The sequence below is a fragment of the Sinohyriopsis cumingii genome, chromosome 8 (assembly GCF_028554795.1).
Source record: "Sinohyriopsis cumingii isolate HCF-2022 chromosome 8, ASM2855479v2, whole genome shotgun sequence".
NCBI lineage: Eukaryota > Metazoa > Mollusca > Bivalvia > Unionida > Unionidae > Sinohyriopsis > Sinohyriopsis cumingii.
Genome location: NC_142968.1, coordinates 103,916,669 through 103,936,129, shown reverse-complemented (window position 1 = coordinate 103,936,129; position 19,461 = coordinate 103,916,669). Strand labels below are relative to the sequence as shown.

Below are 19,461 nucleotides of genomic sequence, written 5' to 3'. Positions count from 1 at the left end.
AACCCGGAAACAGCGCTGTGCTTTTGTTTTGTGAGATACAATACTTTTGAATAAACTTACAGCATTTAGTTCTCAAAGTTTCTGGCCTTTATTAATACAATTCAGCAATTATAGAAGATTTCCATGAATGTAGTTAAGGCCAAGAAAATCGAAATATTCCAACTAACGCAACCAGAAATCTGCCATTATGTTAACGTTATACATATACTAGGTAGGATCAGTTATTACATCGATGCAATCCGAGTCTATTTTGACAGCATCTTGCCCTTCTTATTTTGGTGGTAGTACACGAGTTAGATTTAGACATTCCTGGTATTGATTTAACGGTAGTTTTTATTTAGAATCTGAGCATTGTGGTTTGGGTGTCTGCATGTCGGCGACGTGCAAAGCTAGTAAAGAGGCATTGATGCTGATCCGGAAGTGAAATCTGACTCATTGCACGGTGCTTTGTTTCCAGTCCAGCTTCTCAATAAATTAACGAAAAACCTTTGACAAGAACGTTACCGCAAATTAATCTTGAAGTTATTTTAGATTAATATATGATTAATATTCAGACAGTGGAAAGTTCAGTACTGATACAAAAATGTAGAGACCTTGTATGAAAAATAATTATGATCAGAGTCCACGTAAAACTTTATGCAAAATGTCAGCGATAGCAAAGAATAACTTCCTCCTAACAAAGAACATCCAAATGATTGTACCATTTGTTTTAGATTTGTTCAGGTAGATTTTTACCAACACCATTTTATGCGAAACAATGTTCGATTATTATATGATGAAGCAGTTATCATGCACGCGGCTAAGACTTTTACTGTGGACTCCCAATAAAGTCATACTATAGAGATATATCACTATTCGCACCATCGTGAACTTTCCGTTGATGACCTGGGGTTGGAGATCTGTATTGTTCCCATGTACAAACAACACACGAGTGTATAAACACCATACATGATATGATATAGGTAGATATAGCCTCTTCAGTTAAATCCAAAAACCAAGGTGCAAAGCTCACTGTCGGATTAAGTGAATAAAGCTTTAGAATGAAAGCGTGTCTTCAGACATGTTCGTTAAAGATGGTGCGTTCGGATTATTTTATTTTGGTTGCAACAGTCTTTCTCTACTTGGAATTCAAAATGGTGCCGACACTTGGGACACTAGAAGAAACATCCGTACACGAAAATGGTCTTCACAGATAATGGACAATTCGAAATGACATTGAATTAGGATGGTTTACTGTTAAAATGATAATGTCTGTACTTCAGCTAGTAAAATGATGCTAAATAATTATAGGTTACTGCTTTTGTTTGAGAAACTATAGCGAGTGTTTCCGGGTTATGCTGCTCGACGTTATGAGGACAGTATAGCTCAGAACAAAAAAAACTAGTTCTTATTTTCCTGTACAATTGTATTAACGCTTTTTATATACACGTTCTGTTTTTCTGCCCAATGCTGAATAATAAAAAGAACACAATAGGAATTAAACTGATTTTCTTCTATATTCCAAAGTAAATACAAAACCGTACTTGAAAAGCCAGTAACAGTATTCATGCGTAACGCCCAGCGATTTTTGAACTTTGTTATCGTATCGCGCGTTCAGTTTTTCGTTTAAAATTTAACCTCATTTTAGTCTACTTAAAACTGAAATTTAGATTCGTATTGTGATTGACCGCGTCGTGAAACTTTTAAAGTTGGTAATGGAATTTTGGGATTTTGTTTTTCTGTCGATCCAACTAAATTCTGTATTGCTAGCTGTGATGGTCTAAGTTGGATGGCTAATTGGTTAATTTCGTACGATGCAAATGTGGTTAAGATGGGCTGGCCTTGATGCAAGCACGTGCTTCTGTTTCGTCATTAATAGTTCAGAAAATACCAAACTTCTTTTGACAAACTAAAGATTCCGGATTAAATATTTGTTATTAATATTAAAGTCATCTCGTTTAGGAGTGTTGCAAAGTCTTGTTTGAAATTTCGTGCAGAGGATCAATTTTTGGAATCTAATTCCGATTAGCAGAAATAACTAAAAATGGATATTTAAGGCATCTCAAGATACAGATAGGCAAATATATTTATTGCCATTGTTATCACCACCTACAGGTCATTGGTATGCGCTATCAATTGCAAGCTCTTTGTTGAAGGAACTCTAGCCATTTTCATGACCTGTATGACTTGCTATAAATCCAACGTTTGTCACAAAAGTTAAACTGGGAAAATTGCAAAGCAGATAGTATGCGATAGTCCATTTCACCAGAGGGAAATGTGGCTTCCTCGTCATCTTGAATTATGGGATCTGAGGCTTTTGCTTCTCTACCAAAACCCGCCTTCTTCAGTTGCATTGTTGTTTTCGAATGTAATGTTTGAACTTGCTTGTAAAATGAGACGTGTCCGAGCGAGAGTGGATAGCCCTTGGTATTAATATGCCTCTCTGTGCAGTTTTTATAGACCCTTAAAAGCACTGGTCATTGTTTGAACGATTCGATTTCAGAACTGTTCCGAACAGTTCTCAATAAACAAGTTTTTTAAATAATCATAATGGTATTTTAAATACTGTACGTATCGCGTCTGTTGTGTGGAGTTTGTAAATATCAGTCGTTTGTTGGATTGAAAGGACCAAACAACGTGTTTAGCTCATCCACAGACAAACCTAACAAATCAAAAGCTCCAACATATGTTACATGAGTACATTGTTTGCAATCAGTAGTAGTTCTTACTGAAAGATATTTTTTCATACGTATCGTGCAGTATGAATCAGTGGAGTATGTAAAAATACTGCACTATTCTGATAATCTAAAATTAATGGAGAAACAATCATCATACAAGTTACATATACAAGCTGAAACAGGTGCCCTGTTGGTTTTTCATTGAATGAACTGCAATGAAAAGACGAAGAAATTCATAATACCGTTCATGGAAGGTATGCCTATATGTAATACAGTATCATTTCGAGGACAGCCTATTGCACGTTCTTCACCATGGCGGAAATGGGGTTTAGTAATTAAATTGCACGCTTCACAATGGTGAAATAATCACATGAATTTAGACAAATTCTAAGAGCTACCGTTAGAAACACTTCTAAATGTGATGTAATTTGCTTGAAATGGTGTACACTAATTTAAGACGTATTACATGGATTTCATATCAGTTGATGGAGGAAAGGACATCTTACATACACGGATATATTAGGGGGTCTATTAAAGATTTTTTTATCAAGAAACCGACAAAATCGTAATGCCAGGAATCGGATACATTACTTAGAAATACAAGACAGATTAGCTAGGAATAATCCGAATATTAATTGACATGAACTTCATTCTATGGAAGAAAAGGAAATAAAACAATTTTGGATTTTAGAATAATGACAATAATCAGATAGGCAGTTAAGTTTTCAAGATAAATCACAAGAATATGTTGGAGTGTGCAACAGTAATTGTTTTTGACGAATAGTGCATAACAAGTCAGATTACAGGGCTGCTATTAAAGACTTACACACAGCGTGCCCGTGGATGTTGGGGACATTTCGTGACTTCACAAGGATTGACTAGGCAGGCTACTGGAGGTCTTCCATCTGGGCAAAGTTCTGTCAATGTGAAAATAAATCCAATATAATTATACGTCCGTTCTCCTCTAGAGCTCCGAGAATATAGCCATTCATCACATCTCTGATCGTCCTTTGTGTGTGGAAATTTTAGGACCTGTTTCATTCACTTTCCAGACTCGGGTGTGTACATGTTTTCGATATTAATAACGGCTTTAATAATATGCCATAAATAAATATGTCCCGAACTAGTGGCCAAACCATGCATGCATTTAAATGCTGATTTATATATGCTTCAAGAATAAAGAAATAATGATCATGCAAGTTATTACTGTGGACAATTTTCAGCGTGTTCGTGTGTCACAAGTTTAAAACATTAAATTTCATATATCCATATTAAGATATCTCAGAAAAAGCGCAGAAAATGGCAAAATTTCAACAAATACTTTGTGATATACAGCCTCGTTCCTGGAAAATATTACAGCATGCATGTTGTCCTTCATATTTTTCAGAAAGTAATGTAGTGCACGCATTCATGAAACATTTTTCCTAGTAAAGTACGTTTTTTCGAAAATACTTACCCAATCATAATACTTTAGAATAACTACTACCTCGCAAATCCAGCCCTCCCAGATGCTACATTTAGCTTAAGGGAGCTAAAAGTTGTATGCCGATGTACGTGGCGGTCCGTCAGAGTTATCTACCATTGGGTATAACACTTGGCGGCAAAGCCTAAGGTTATATCAGTTACTACTGGAGCCGAAGGCACCCCCTCAATGGATGCAACTACTGAAAGTATGTATTTGTATTATCATTGGGCAAGTATTCGTGAAGAAACGTTTTACTAGGAGGTACATAAGATACCCCAGAGATGCCATATCCGGTCCCCTAAGGTATTTGAAACAACGTCTAGGTAACCCGACTGGATGATACCTCATCTGTCGAGACGCGGCTTCTAAATGGAACAAATTACGCCGCAAATGCAGCAGAAGTCGTGAAGCCGTACCATAATCAGCTGTCGATCGATCTACTAGTGTTACCTAATGAGCTGCTGATACAAGTCCTATCATATTGAACTGGACCCTCTGCGATTACAGATCTCGTGGATAACAGCTAGAGAATGTGGACTCGGATCTCCATCCAACAGCCTAAATGATGCTGGTTAGCGAACAGTTCCGGTCTGATGTTAGGTTGGTGGCAACTGCTCAAACATCGCAAGACATGAGCATAACAAGTTTTTTGAGTAAGGGTTATTTCCCTATATCATATGTGAATACCCCCTTACTACAGGACGAGATTGTTCTGCTAGATCTTCCTGTCCTTTTACAAGAACTAGAAAGAGGCGTGATCTGCCTCGACATAACGGCTTTGTTCTTGTTAAAGTATCATCTGAAAGCCCAGACCAGGGTCTTGTATGTGGTCTTTAGTTGATGGGTATAGATGAGACAGGATTCATGATAAATGTTCAGCTACCCGAGAAAGAGAGACTGAAAGCGAAAGACTATTCTTGTCGATGAAAGGCTATTCCGTCATGACCCGTCTTGTCGGAACTTGCATGTAATTCAGATCTGCTGATAGGGCATTAATTTTTTGGGCATGAATTTCCGCAACTTCTACCTCTGCAGTCGCTAAAGTCACGACGAAGAAGGTATTATAGGGAAAGGTGCATCAGAGATGCCCTCGAAATCGGTTCGAAAGGTGTCTTAAGAGTTAATATTTTTGGCCGTTTATACCCTAAGTTGGCGAGAAGATCGGACACGTACTGGGTATGTCCCATATATTCTCTTCCATGACGCCGAAAAGTGTCGGCGATCGTGGAACGTTAACTTTTAGTCATACTTTATGCTAACTTGCTTTCTTCGAAGATCCAGAGGAGGAAATTAGATATCTGCGGTATCGATGCCCTGAGAGGCAAGATATGTTCGTTTGCGCACCACTGGGTGAAAACTGCCATTTGAATTCATATGCTTTCAGAATGGATCGCTGTTGCGCCTAAGCAATTTTCTCCACGAAAAGTTCCAAAACTTATTTAAGTTTGAGGGCCTGTTTGAGATGATTCAGACGTGCACGTTCGTGAGTTCTAAACAAAGACGACTCAAATACTGTGGTGGTTGTTTGAGTAGATGAATGAAAATTCGAATTTTCGCGAGGTTTCCGATGCAAGATTAATGGGGTCATTGATCCACAACTCTTCCCATCAGACTAGTGCGATGAGGATGAGGCGATATGACGATATCATAGCTTTGTGTCACATTTGGAATCAGGTGTTGGAGGGTATGTATATGCGTTCAGATTGGTTTCATCCAACGATATGGCTTCGACTACCCAAGCTGTCGAGTCCGGGAAGGAAGAGACGAAGGATGGGAGTTGAGCATTCCACCTTGTCGCAAACAGGCCCATCAACGATCGATCTCATTGGGTACAGATCTGAGTGAGAACAGATGGAGAGACTATTTGGCCAAGACGTTGAGTCGTCCAGGGATATGTGGAATATGTGGCTCTGTTGATGCCAAAACTTCAGAACGTCTCACACAATGACGCAAAGGTCTGGAGACTGAGACTTTATTGTGGCTGAATTTTAATCACCGTTCTAGGATTCGGTTCCTCCTTGTCGTTCGAGGCAAGTCACCACTATAGTTGTCGGACACAATGAGAACTCCCTTGCCAAGCAAATATTCCTGCCACGGGCGAAGATCTTTCATAACGGCCGTTCATTCCGGAAGTATTGATAAAAATGTTCTACATTGAGCATATACCGCAGCGGCCCAGAAGAAAGGTGGTAGGTGGGCTCCCCAGCCTTTCGTACTTGCCTTGTACAGATTAATCTCGAGCGGGTGGACACGTAGATGTGTGATTGCCGTGATCAAAGTGAGGTTGCTCACAGTTCCGTAGAAGGTACTTCAGTTTGGTGTCGAGTGTGGGAGGATGGTCCAGTATGCAAACGTAACCAGAAGAAACAGTTGCAATGCAGTTGGAGGAGACATAGGACCAGGAGGTACGCTGCCACACTGAGCAATCCAGGTAGGCGAAGGGATTCCTTTGGAGACAATTTTCTCGAACTTAAGGTGCCACCATTGGTCGTTTCAATTACCGATCCTGAGGGAGACGAAATGTTGCCTGTGCATTGAACTCCATACAAGTGAACAAATCTAGATGGTACCAGGTCGGATTTTCCTTGTAGATGAGAAGTCCAGATTGGAAACACTAGTTTTGTTGGCGCTATCTTACTGATGTTGGTGAAGGATGTCCAAGTAACTTGATGTTGCCGACATATCTATGGTCCGGACATCCGCCATTACTCGATTCGTGAGACTAGTGAAAACCCAGGGGCTGACGTCGAGCGCCTGTTGCAGTACCCTGAAATTGTATACGATGATGTAGGCGCAGGAACACCCTGGGAGCCTTGTGGATAGAGACAATGCAAACGCCGTTCAAGTCCACAGCGATGGCAAAGTCTCCTCGTGAATCATGTTCAAACTGTGCAGTGCTGTTTCCAGTGGGAACCAAGGGGCGTAGATGAATGGATTGAGGACGTTTAGGCAGACTACTAGAGGGGTTTGCCGTTGGCACGAAGTAAAGGTGTGGAGCGAACGTTAGAACGCTCTGTGCTATTATCTGCTTGGTATGCAAACAAATGTTTTCGATGGGTGGCCCTTCGATAGGAGAGATTTTTCTTTGGCTCGTGTCTCATGACTGAGCATTGCGTATGTTTATTGCCTTCCCGTACTATCGCTATATTGACGTTGTAGGAGGGACGGATTCGTGTCTGCTTGATGGCTTCTTCGCAGATGTCATCAATCGGGACGTTGAACAGAATGTTAGAGGATAAAGGCTATGCTCTTAGCTTGGTCTTATAGTGGTCCTTCAGGTAAGTGCAGGGGACACCGATTTGCGTTCCGCACTCCGGCCATTCTTGAGACCGACTCCCTTGTGTTCTAAGCTGTTTCGTCTGGTGGAAGATATAAAGAGAAAACCAAAGTCAAAAAACGAAGTTGCGGCAACGCTATTTCACACTAACTGCCGAGTGTCAACAGAGGCCATCCGATCCATACATGTGAAGTGTTGCTGTTTCATCCAGAAAGTGCCTAAATCACTATCAACTGTTTGGTTTCCGATGAAAAGACCTGTGGCGTGAGTGGGTGGCAATAGTCGAACCAACGAACTGATGACGAAGGCTGGTCAAAACGTTTGCAACTCTTCCAGACTGGGGGAGAAAATTAAGGACTCTTCCACTGCGTCATAACATGAACATATACTGATGCGCTGGTCCAGATTGTCATTTTAGTGCCACAGAAGGACAATACTCCGGGGGCAGAAAACATACTCAACGGAGGCTTGGAAGGCTGAATCTTCCCACGTCATCGAACAGTGAAGAGATTACAGTACGGGAGAACAGTATCTTCGTTGTGCGAGGTTAGGTTAAGGTCTCTTAACTCTAGAGACCATGCTGGCGAGAGTGACGAGGTCTGTCAATCACTAAACTCAGAACGCCCTGATGTATTCTGGGTGAACCACGAGAAGCTACTGGCAAGCTTTCTCATGTACCCGCATTGGCTGAATCCCTGAATTAGAAATCGACTCTCGTGGCAGAGTAGTGGAATTACGAAGCGACATCAGTTGATGCGTGAAGGATTATTTATGCATGACATATGTTTATGCGTGAAGGATCATTTATGCCACCGTGCCGAATGGATGTATCGAGGTGGTATGAGGGTTAGACTGGTTCCTGTCCATATCTGCAAAAATTGAGTTCGACGTACTGGAAGCCGGGCTGTTATTGATTCCGCCCGTAATAATGATGTTTGGCCTTTCATTAACCGGAGTATACGACTTGGTCGGTCGAAACGGAAATGGGTCATCTGTGTGAAGAATATCATTATGATCATAACTGGGACGCGTTATGGTATATTTGAACCATGTAACCTGTCCATATGTCTGTTGAATGAGAGGGCACTTGGCTGTTAGCTCTGCCCTCGCTGTTCCGCAAGAGGAATCAAGTCGAAGCCAGAGGAGGTAATGTAGGAGGAGCTCCAAATTGCAGAGACCTGTGGTGGTAACGTGGGTGCCGGAGCTGTTACAGATCGTGTCCGTGCAGAGATAAATTATTATAATGGTGCCCCAGACATTGATCACAGTCTAATAAAGGAAAGAAGCATACAGGTAAATAATAAGGTCAGTATCACCTGTTTATGAACCGTGAACCCGCACAGGTAATGTCTGAATATAGTGTAGGCACATAGCTATACCAAATGATGGTTGCTCCATAAATATGAATTCAAGTATTACAATTTATGCAGATAAACATAACGCGAGTGTCGCCTATAGAAACATGCATGGACATGAGGTGACTGAATAAGCAATGTTTGGAGCGCTGATCTGTTCTTGTCCAACTAGAGCGGAAGAAATACAGAAATGAACACGAATGTCTACATTACACGCACACAAACTTCGCATAAAAGGGTTTTGAGGCACCGTTATAGAAACGTACCCAGTAGGTGCGATAATATGTATTTTCAGACTATATTTGTATGGATAAAGACTCAGAGACCGCCCGTAAAAGTAATACATTACAGTTGGAGCCCGGATGCTACAAAAGCCTTGGACAGAAACTCGCCGATATGTACCCGTTCGTAATGTAATTACATGTATAGGAATTGTATAAGCACTAGAGATTTGCACTTATAAAATAAGTATAGCCCGAACTGAATGAAGTAGCTTGGGCTCCATGTGCAAGTACCTGAATTTGTGGCGACGGCAATGTGTTAGCAACTTTTATAGGCCGAACTCTCATAGAAACAGAAAAAATATGGAAATATAGATTGAGTATACTTTCCTTAGAAGTTAAAAACTTCTGTTTGTATTGGTATATCTTCCACTTAGCTTCTTTGTTTTGCGAAGTCTTTCGTGACAAGAGCATACTTCTTAGCACGAGCGGAAGTTACAACTGGGATATTCTTACACTGTGCCGCAAAGTCTTATTTTAAGGGAGATCACTCTGTCCGAAAGCCAAATAGGTTGGCACTCAACTTTTAGCTCTCTTTAACTAAAAGTAGTATCTGGGTGGGCTGGATCTGCGAGGTAGTAGTAGTCCTCCCAGGGTACTATGATTGGGTAACGTATTAGAAGAAATGCAGTTATGAGGTCCAGAGACGTGCAATAAAACATTAAGGAGCAGAATCAATAAAAAATATTACAAATCTGAAAACTAAATATGAATAAACATCTTGCAATTTAATGCGCAAGTTGGTTGTATTCTTTATCAGGAAGATTTTCCTATAGTTCCTGGCAAATAATGAACGTTTGTTTATTCTATAGTTTATCATTTCGTTTTCTCAATCTTTTTGACTGAAATAATGCTCAAGGTAAAAGGACAATGTCTCCTAAGAATCAGTTTTGCAAACTTATGACACGACACTTTGCATTAATAAAACAAATAGCAATTCCATGTGTGATATTCATTCGAAACGAAATGTAGGACTTACGACTGACTAGACACTTCTCTGTGACATTTCTTTTCCCAAGGAAGAATTCGGCATGGCAGTCACCGCAGAAATTAGCTCTAAAAATGACATGATACTCTCCGCCTTTTAACCATCGTTATAATTTAAAAGCAGGAACAGCACACCTAATAGGGAACATGCACACATACAAGCGAAAATTCGACAGACTTGCGAAGAGATGGATTACATTTGAATATTTGTCATCGAAATGAGTGAATAATGATTATGAATTTCGACTTTTTAGGCAATAAATACCGCAAGTGATGACATTGTCAACCTCAATGCTATTGACAAATCAGTAGCCGTCTTTTATTCATTGATATAATAAATTGTTATTCGATTAATAATTATCAAATTCAATGATAAATACAATTCACAAAGAGCGTGTGTTTTGTTTTGTGAAAAGTTGTGAAAAACGTAACATTTCTCAGTTTCTGGAAATACTTCAATAACTCGAAAATAACAGAAGATTAATAGCATGTGGTCCGGGCCTTAGGAAAACCAAATTATTCTAGCTACGTGCGATTTACTACCAACGAACAGTTCCTATTGGCCTCAAATCCGTGAATCTATTTGAAGAGCATGCCGATATAATGCAGTCCTAGAACAGGCTGTTAAAGCAATTAAATGTAATCGCTGAAAAAGGTGTTCTAATGATTTTGTATTCAATACATTGCATTAAGACGACAAATTCAAGAGATCAATCCACGGGACGTACGGCCATCTGTAACACGATCGGGGTAATACTACGCAGTTGTACTTATTGCACCATGTTGAAGAAATAGATTCTAGTAATACAAAGGGGTTTACAACACTTGACAACCAAGCGATTCAAACAAGTCGAATACATCTTTGAGGCTGTCTTGAAGTTGGTATTTCCAATTTTTTCGATTAGACTTCAAAACAACATTCTTTGTCAAATAAAGGTTTTTAAACGTGCTAATACCACACAATTCCACTATAATCATACGAATGACCTTAAATGCAGGATACTAATTTCACACTTGAAGGACTTTTTTCGTCTCATGGTCGTATGATTTATCAGTACACTTTTCAAAGCCGTAGATTGGTATTTCATGCCACGTACTATAAAACAAAACCCAAACGTTCAATACAAACTTCTTTCCTGATCATATTACGAACTACTTATATATATGGATATTCCCCAAGATACTTACGTTAATATTTAGGAAATATCTTCCAAGCACTGGTTCTCCAGAATCAAACAAATAATCATTAAAATACAATATAGCTATAAACGGATACGTTAATTGAAATAGCACATACACTAAGTTTGTTGGAATATTTTTAGTACAAGAGTAGAATGATGTGGATGTAGACTGAACTTATGTTCGAACTGTCGTAAGGAAAATCTTCCAATGAAATTGATTTCTTGATACTGTATAAAATCTTTCAAAGTATATGGACAGTCAAAGATAGATAGCTTACATATATAAGATAAAAGGCCCCATATAATGCAAGCATATTTTTCATAAAGGAACTAATCGCAATACCCTTGATCAGAAAACACAGCGTAAATAAAGCATACGTCAGCTAAATAATGTCTGAAAATTCTAGAATATGAACCTAATAATAAGCAATGATAAGGAAGATACAAAGAATTTAGATTTTTATATCAGGTTTAATTTATTAGGTTTCTGGATAATGAAATTCGTGAACGTCTAGTTCATTTGCTCCGACTCTATGGTCTTAAATCATGTACCAGAAAAGAAAAACCAACAATTTTAGTAAAAATGAACAAGTAATGTATTTCCCAAGAAAAAAAGTAAAAATTCAAAAGACGCAAAGTATTGTGAATTATGTTCAAATAACCCTGAAGGTTATATCATAGATCCAAAAGTATGGCATGTTCCGAATGAATTCCAAGAGTCTTCAGTGTCTTAATGTATCACAATGATATAACCCAGAATGCCTTTGGACGAGTTCTTAATCCGCAACGAAGTTCTATTCCAAAATGTCAATGAGTACTTTGCAACTCAAATGAATAATTTAAATAATTTCTCTCAAATTATATCTGAACACAATTACAAATTCCACAGGCTAATCATAAAACAGGAACGAATTATTGTTTCCCAAATCTTATACATACTAATTTCACTTGAGCTAAATGCATCAGACTTTCATAGAGAAAAACCCATGTCTTAAACCTAAATCGAAGTTAACATTGTTTACTGATTAGAATTGTCACAAAAATCAGGTAGGCATTACTTTCAATCACGGTAAAACACACACTCTAGATATACATAACACACAAAATGACAGATAATAGAGAAATGTATTAGAGACTTACACGCAGAGTGCACGGGGATGTTGAGGACATTTGGCGTCTTTGCAAGGATCGACTAGGCAATCTACTGGAAAGCTACCATCCGGACAAAGTTCTGTCAATGTAAAAACATCTTAAAATGTCATTTTACTAGAGTAGTAAGAATGGACATGTATCATACCTGTGATATCCTATTAAGAATGGAAATTTAAGATGGATTGGATTTCTCTTTGATAAATTTGTTGGAGGCAAGGTTTCACACAATTTCCCCATCCATAATAAAAAAGCACATGAATTTACATTTCTCTATCTTTTCATAAAACATGTTTGGTCCGTTTACGTGTTGCGTTTAAATCTGCTTCCAGGCGCTTTGGTGGGCATCCATATTCTATCAGTACATTCTAAACTTTGTTGTTGTAGGGTTTAACGCCATTTTTCAGCACACGATACGATATACATGGCGGCCAGTATTAATGGTGGAGGAAGAACCCGGGAAAACCCCGGGAAGATTCACCGACCCACGAAAAGCTACTGGCAAGCTTTCTCACATACCCATATTGGCCGAATCCGAAACTCTAGCCCACGCAGACATGTGAGATGGCAGTGATCCGTAAAGGAAAGCGCTTTAGACCACTCGGGGCATCAAATTTATTTGTAACAACTGGAAAGACGTAAACTTCATATCGAGCCTTAATGACAATGCATTACACGCATCTCATTACTAATGTGCTCATGCATAAATGACACGCAAGTAAGATTTTTTAAAGCATTTTCGTGTCTATTACAACTTCATACACACCATAAATCATGTCGTACCAAAGCACACGGATTAAGATAAAATCACAATACTGAAGCTTCACCCACTGTAAACAAATTAGTCTGGTACCTGAAAAAAATATAAAATTTATCAAATTTGTCCCACATATTCGGGAAATAATATCTGCAACCATTCCTATAGTGCATTTGTGAGGCTGACGTGGCAACTGCAATGGAGGAAAATCAAATTTAATCAGCTATCATGAATCCGAGACAAAATTATCCACAAAGATGTTACAATTTCTAGATGAAGTGTTAGTTGTACTTGTGAGGTAGATTTTCCAAGCGCTCTCAATGAAGAAAATTCACAAATTTTCTATCTGCTTGCCCAACTCATTCAGAGCAATACTCGATCTGCATTCTTTGGGGTGAATTCGCAAAGTAGAAGAACACGCTCTCTTCGGAATAATCATTTTGCAATTATAATTACATGCAAGTGTTCACTTAAATGCAACTAAAATAGCAATTGAAAGTAATCAGAATTCGAAACCAAAATATAGGGCTTACCGACACTTTTAGTATTGTGTGACACTCGACACTTCTCGGTGACATTTTTTTCTCCAACAAAAAACTGGGCATAGCAGCCACCACAGTAGTTAGGTCTGTAAGAAGAATACGGTAATCATTTTCGATTATCCACATAAAAACAGGTAAAGCCAATGAATAATGAACTACGGGCAAACGAGCTTGCCAAGGAATACATTACATTTTAATTTTCAAGGAATCAATTACGCTGAATTAGCGAGAAAAATATTCGATTTCTACCCTTTCATCAATCAATCAGTACTGCTAGATGAAGTTGATTATTGACGTAATATTTGCACTGACTAAGCATTAGCTGGTATTTATTCACATGCCATCTTTTTACTGTTATTCAATGACATTTTCAAATTTATGATCGATGCATTCCGTTGTTTTAGTAGCGATCGTGCTGAAAGAAACGTCCACTTCTCAGTTTTTCTGCCTTTATTATAATGTTACAGATAAACCGCTTGTAAAATACACGTGATAGCACTGATTATTTTTCACTGACAAACATCAACCTGGTGATTGTGCAACGAAAACTCTTATTTTGTGACAAATACTATTTTATGCGAAAGAAATACTTTGAATTACATCATGATATAGAAACTACATTGTGCGTGGCTTCGACCAACATATCAAGATCCAAAATTTACTTGCTTTTAGACATTGCTCTTTCTCACGACTGAAAACGTTTCCATGACACGACAGTATAGTATGGATCATTTCAATTGCAAAACGAAGGTCAGGGCCTCTCATTCGATATACATGTGCGGCTATCAACAACACTAATCGACTTGGTACGGTACGATTCCTTTTGCGATGTGGATTTGCACAACTTCAGGGACAATTCGGATACAAGTTTTGAACAGGACATGATTCGATAGTTGATATGCATTAAGTTAACTGCTTTGGTTCTATGATACTACTAATTACAATGTCAATGTTCTGTGGTTCTCAGGGCATTTTCGAGCAATAGACTGCATACCAATCCTAAAACAGTTACAAAAACTTACTCAAAATACATGGCTCGTTAATGTAAAAGAAAATAGATCGGCCACGAGTGGAAAGGTATTTTAAGCATTAATACTGACACAAATTTGTCTTTAGTTTTGCCTGGAACATTTTTGCCAATACACGACAAGGTTACTTGTTCCGTGTAATTATGTTTTACCAGCATATTACATAGAAAAGACAGAATACGAATGGAATATTGGAGACTTACACACAACGTGCACTAGGATACTGGGGACATTTCGTGACTTCACAAGGATCGACTTTGCAGTCTACACGAGTAATACCTTCTGGGCAAGGCGGTTCTGTAAACGGAAAAATATATCTACTACAATATCTTCCTTCTTGGGAGATAAGAATTTGGAAATACGTTATACTGGTATTGCCCTCCGAATATTGAAACTTTAAGATTGCATTATTTCCCTATATGGGAACTTTGAGACTGCTTTCGTTCCGAGTACGGAAACTAAGAATATGGAAACTTTTAAGACTATTATCTTTCTGCATGATAGTTTAAAACTGCTTTCTTTTCTGCATGATACATTTCTTGTATGAAATGGTACACTCGTATATGGCCCCGCTACCATGTATCTTTAACTTTGTCCGTCTGTTCGTACGTTAGTCCGGTTAACTTTTGTATTTGTGTCAGATTCCAAACGATATAGTCGGATTTTCAACGTTCCATTAGTATATTTCTGGTTTTCAGTACTGCAAGTAACTTCACTAAAAGACTATAAACAAATCAAGGTCAAGAAATAATTACCATGCCTTGCATTTAGTTCACAAGTCTTAGCCGTGCTTACAAATACTGGAGAAACTAAGCAAGGATTATGTCAATGAATCAATGAATCGATATAAGAAAATAAGCTGCTACTGAAATCATGGAGGGGAAACCAGTGTTGAATCATAGTTCCGGATATGAGCTTCCGCCGTTGTACACAAGGGTTTTGTCACGTGGTCAACATTTAGCTGATCACGCGATTCCAGTCCAGAAGTCATTCCACATAAGGTCAGAGCTAAGGAGTCATAACCTGTTATGACACTAAGGAGTCATAACCTGTTATGACACATACAGGAATCTATTCTTAGTTTCACTGACTGAATGGCTGCAGCAGGTAACAATATTCATTCTAGAAGAATTATTTAAGTCATTTATGTGGACAGTAAGCAGCTTCTTTGTCTGGTATAAGCTTACACAAATAGTAATCTAAAATAAAAGCCCGATTAATTAATACTCGACCATGTCACGTTGTGAGGAAATTTGCTGATGCTTCATGCACACGTATGGCAACTGAAGAGGTCATTGACTGCATTTATTCGAAAGAAATTGCGACTGAATTTTGTATAAGAAATTGTTGAATACATTTGATATATTTTATTGAAGTGTTATACCTTTCACCTTGAGATGTTTATACATCTAGACCATCGGCTTTGCTGACTGGGTGATCAGAGCTATTTAAATTGTAATTGTCCACCTTCTCCGGTATTAAGTAATACTACATGAGGGGCGTAATAAGCCACTGTCTTGTCATATACAGTATGGTCTCAAATAAAATTATTTAGGAAAATCTTTTCTACACACTCCTTAAGTGTATGAATGAAGCTGAATAATTGAGAATACAAAAGAGCTTCCAAAGAATCCATACGAATGTTCAAGTGTACGAACAAGATGATTCCGGTTAAAATCAGGAAGATTTAACTGACACTCGTAAAAGAACATCCCTATTTTATAGTCAAGAACCATCTTTTTCAGTCCACTACTTTTATTTACAATACAACTTTCTTCGGTTGAAAACATGCACGAAAGAAAAGGATAAAATCTGTTCGGATCTACAGTTTTACAAATGCATGTACATGCAGGTCTTTTCACAAATATAACTACACTAACCATACCGATCAAAATTTGAAACCAAAATATAGGACTTACCATCATCGCCTTCACACATCTTTGTGACATTTTTGGACCCAACAAAGAATGAGGCATAGCATCCATTACAGTAGTTAGGTCTGTAAAATGAACATGGAAAGAAACTATAATATGCTTGTAAAGCCTCATTAATGTTAAAAAATCAAGCAGGAATACGCACACTGTTAAAGAACTAGGTTCATTTGATCCATCAAGAGATGGATTTTACTTCCACCAACAGTCGAAATTCCATTTATGCATTTGACGTTTAACCTACTACTGACCAATCAGAAGTCGTTATTAGATAATGAATATACTCGGTTATATCCATGACCAACTACTGACCAATCAGAAGTCGTTACTAGATAATGAATATACTCGGTTATATCCATGACCAACTACTGACCAATCAGAAGTCGTTATTAGATAATGAATATACTCGGTTATATCCATGACCATTTCAAAACAATCCGGATACATAGCTGTGTGTTTCATTAGTAGAAATTAATGTTATGAAAGGCACTAACAAACATCACATGTTCAAGCCCTTGTTTCTATATAATTCAATTATTTGCAGAGTGTGGACAAATCCTAAGCAAACCGAATTTCAAACAGAAAGAGGGATTTGCTCTTGTACTGTTCTAAAATTACTTGGCAAATATCAATGATTGCAACAATACCCTGACAAATAGCAATTAACATTTTGCCATTCGGACGCGGTATCTTTTTCGTTTATGATCAAGCGAATGAGAAAAATGTCGACATGCATCATTATAACAGAATTAATATTGGAGATTTTAATGTAGCTCTCCAGTACAACAACGAAGCGCTTAGATAAAAAAAAAGACCTTTGCTAGGTCTAGGTTATCTTTAGATTCAAAGACGAGATATCGTGACAAATTTTATAACTAGGGCTAGCTTCATCATGCGATATGCTGGTTTAAATATCCCTGGTCCTCTTTCACTTGGTTTAAATTTTGGTTAACTTTCCCACTGATATTTCGTCACGCACGTCTCCATCCGCCTCGAAGTTCAACAAGGAAAACGAGATTTACGGTCATTTATCGAGATTCTTGCGCCAGAGCTACACAGATTTATATACTCAAGCAAGGTAGAAACTTGAAACAGTTGACCGCTTTTCACCACCATCAGAACCGAAATTCTATGCGCGTGTTGTATGTTTTAACCTAGCTCCATCAATTTGAGTTACATCGCTACGATGTGTGCAGCGTGGCAATTTATCGTGATGTCTAGCGCTGTGACATCATGACGCAGACATGTGACATCCTACCAAGTCATTTTCATGATACGAGACCTACCAGTCCTAGCACTAACTTCATAATATTGAGCGCCAAGCGAAGCAGCTGCTGTTAACATTTTTATAAGTCTTGGGTTTGACTAGGTCGAGGTTCGAACCCGCGACCTTGCGCATTCGAGGCGGACGCTCTAACGACTTAGGTAGACATCTTTTGTAAGCCTTAGTGAACGGCATATTAATTATTCACAACCCTGAACTAAGTGAGAATCAATCAATCTAATCTAATCTATATCGATCTATCCATCCATCAGGAACATCACATTTATTAACCTAAACAGTGGCGGATCGGTACAAGCGGGCGGGGTTAGAAGGGAACAGACCTAGCGCCTTCGAGGAAGCAAACGAGTGCAAAACAATTGGTACGATTCTTAGAGCAAGTTTTCTGCCGAGACGTTCACAATTACGCCCTGGAAACGGAAACAAGTTTCCGTGGGCTTCACTCAAAGACCCGACAACTAGTTTACGTACCCTCCACCCCTACCCAACATTTCTCGATTCTCAACTGCAATCTTGATTTTCGAGTAACGTTTGTCGATGTTCCCAAATATATTTACTCGCCAAAGACTGAATAGTGAAGATCTAGTGACCTCTATGTTCAGACGTTCTTATATATGCTCAGTTAAAAGCAGAAGTCACTGATATACATTTAACTATGGAAAATGATGTAATGGATTTTTATTGACTTCTGACCAAAAGAAAAAAACTACATTAACGGGAGAATTCTCGTGTTTTATCTCCGTTTCGATTATTTTCTGAACACGAGGCCAGATATGAACATAATTGTTTCTTCCTTTACCTTGATGAAATTTTCCACCAAAACATTTAATTTTGCATAAAGATATAATCTACAAATCGAAATGTTTTCAATAGATTATACGATGTTTTTTCCCATTAGAGTACAAGACAATCTGATTAAAATCAGATCTCCACTATCCTGGTTGAAGATCTGACAGCGAGCGCTTATGGGTCATGTTATTGTGACCTTTGGAGTTAGCCAATGGAAATGTAGCTTTCAGAAAAATCAAAAGTGAATAAAATCGATAGGCACACTGATGCTTTTCAGCTATAATGCTCAGTCTCCCAAACACAAGGATACAAGACTTCATCCGATTCGCTGATAAAATTAGCTATTATGGTAATAAAATAGGTCACTAGAACAAGAACCCTAAGTGGTCTGATCCTCTCCGCAAGACAGAGGAGATGAGATTCTAATCGGATTGGTGTACAAAATATTATCCGATCATTTCGATGGAGATGTGCCGTTTGCTCATTAAGAGTGTTTTAACTAACAGCTTTAACATCGACAAGGATTCAAGATCGTGAGTATCCATTCCTTGATTAAATCATGGACTTGTTGGTTGGATGGCAGGTATAAAAAAAAGTCTTGTAGGAATAAACAGCATTAAAGGAGAAAACAGGATTACACAAAACAGGATTACACAAAAATAATGGTACTGCACGAAATAATCCCCCAGTTATTACGCTTACTACTACCAACTGAATATAGTTGTGAACTTTACATCCATTTTCCTTTTCCTTTTTTTTCTGTTTCATCATTACATCCTA

General features: G+C 38.3%; 1 protein-coding gene across 1 annotated transcript in view; it reads right to left on the bottom strand.

The window, feature by feature from the left end:
- The window catches only part of LOC149794282 (kielin/chordin-like protein), an 88,207-nt gene that overhangs the window by 7,365 nt on the left and 61,381 nt on the right, over positions 1–19,461 (bottom strand). The window contains exons 12-17 of the mRNA XM_089969099.1: positions 16,599–16,678; positions 14,883–14,976; positions 13,643–13,737; positions 12,344–12,434; positions 10,015–10,091; positions 3,484–3,574 (exon numbers count right to left, since the gene is read on the bottom strand). Coding sequence (XP_089825225.1) covers positions 3,484–3,574; positions 10,015–10,091; positions 12,344–12,434; positions 13,643–13,737; positions 14,883–14,976; positions 16,599–16,678 — 528 coding nt within the window. The remainder of the gene's footprint in view (positions 1–3,483; positions 3,575–10,014; positions 10,092–12,343; positions 12,435–13,642; positions 13,738–14,882; positions 14,977–16,598; positions 16,679–19,461) is intronic.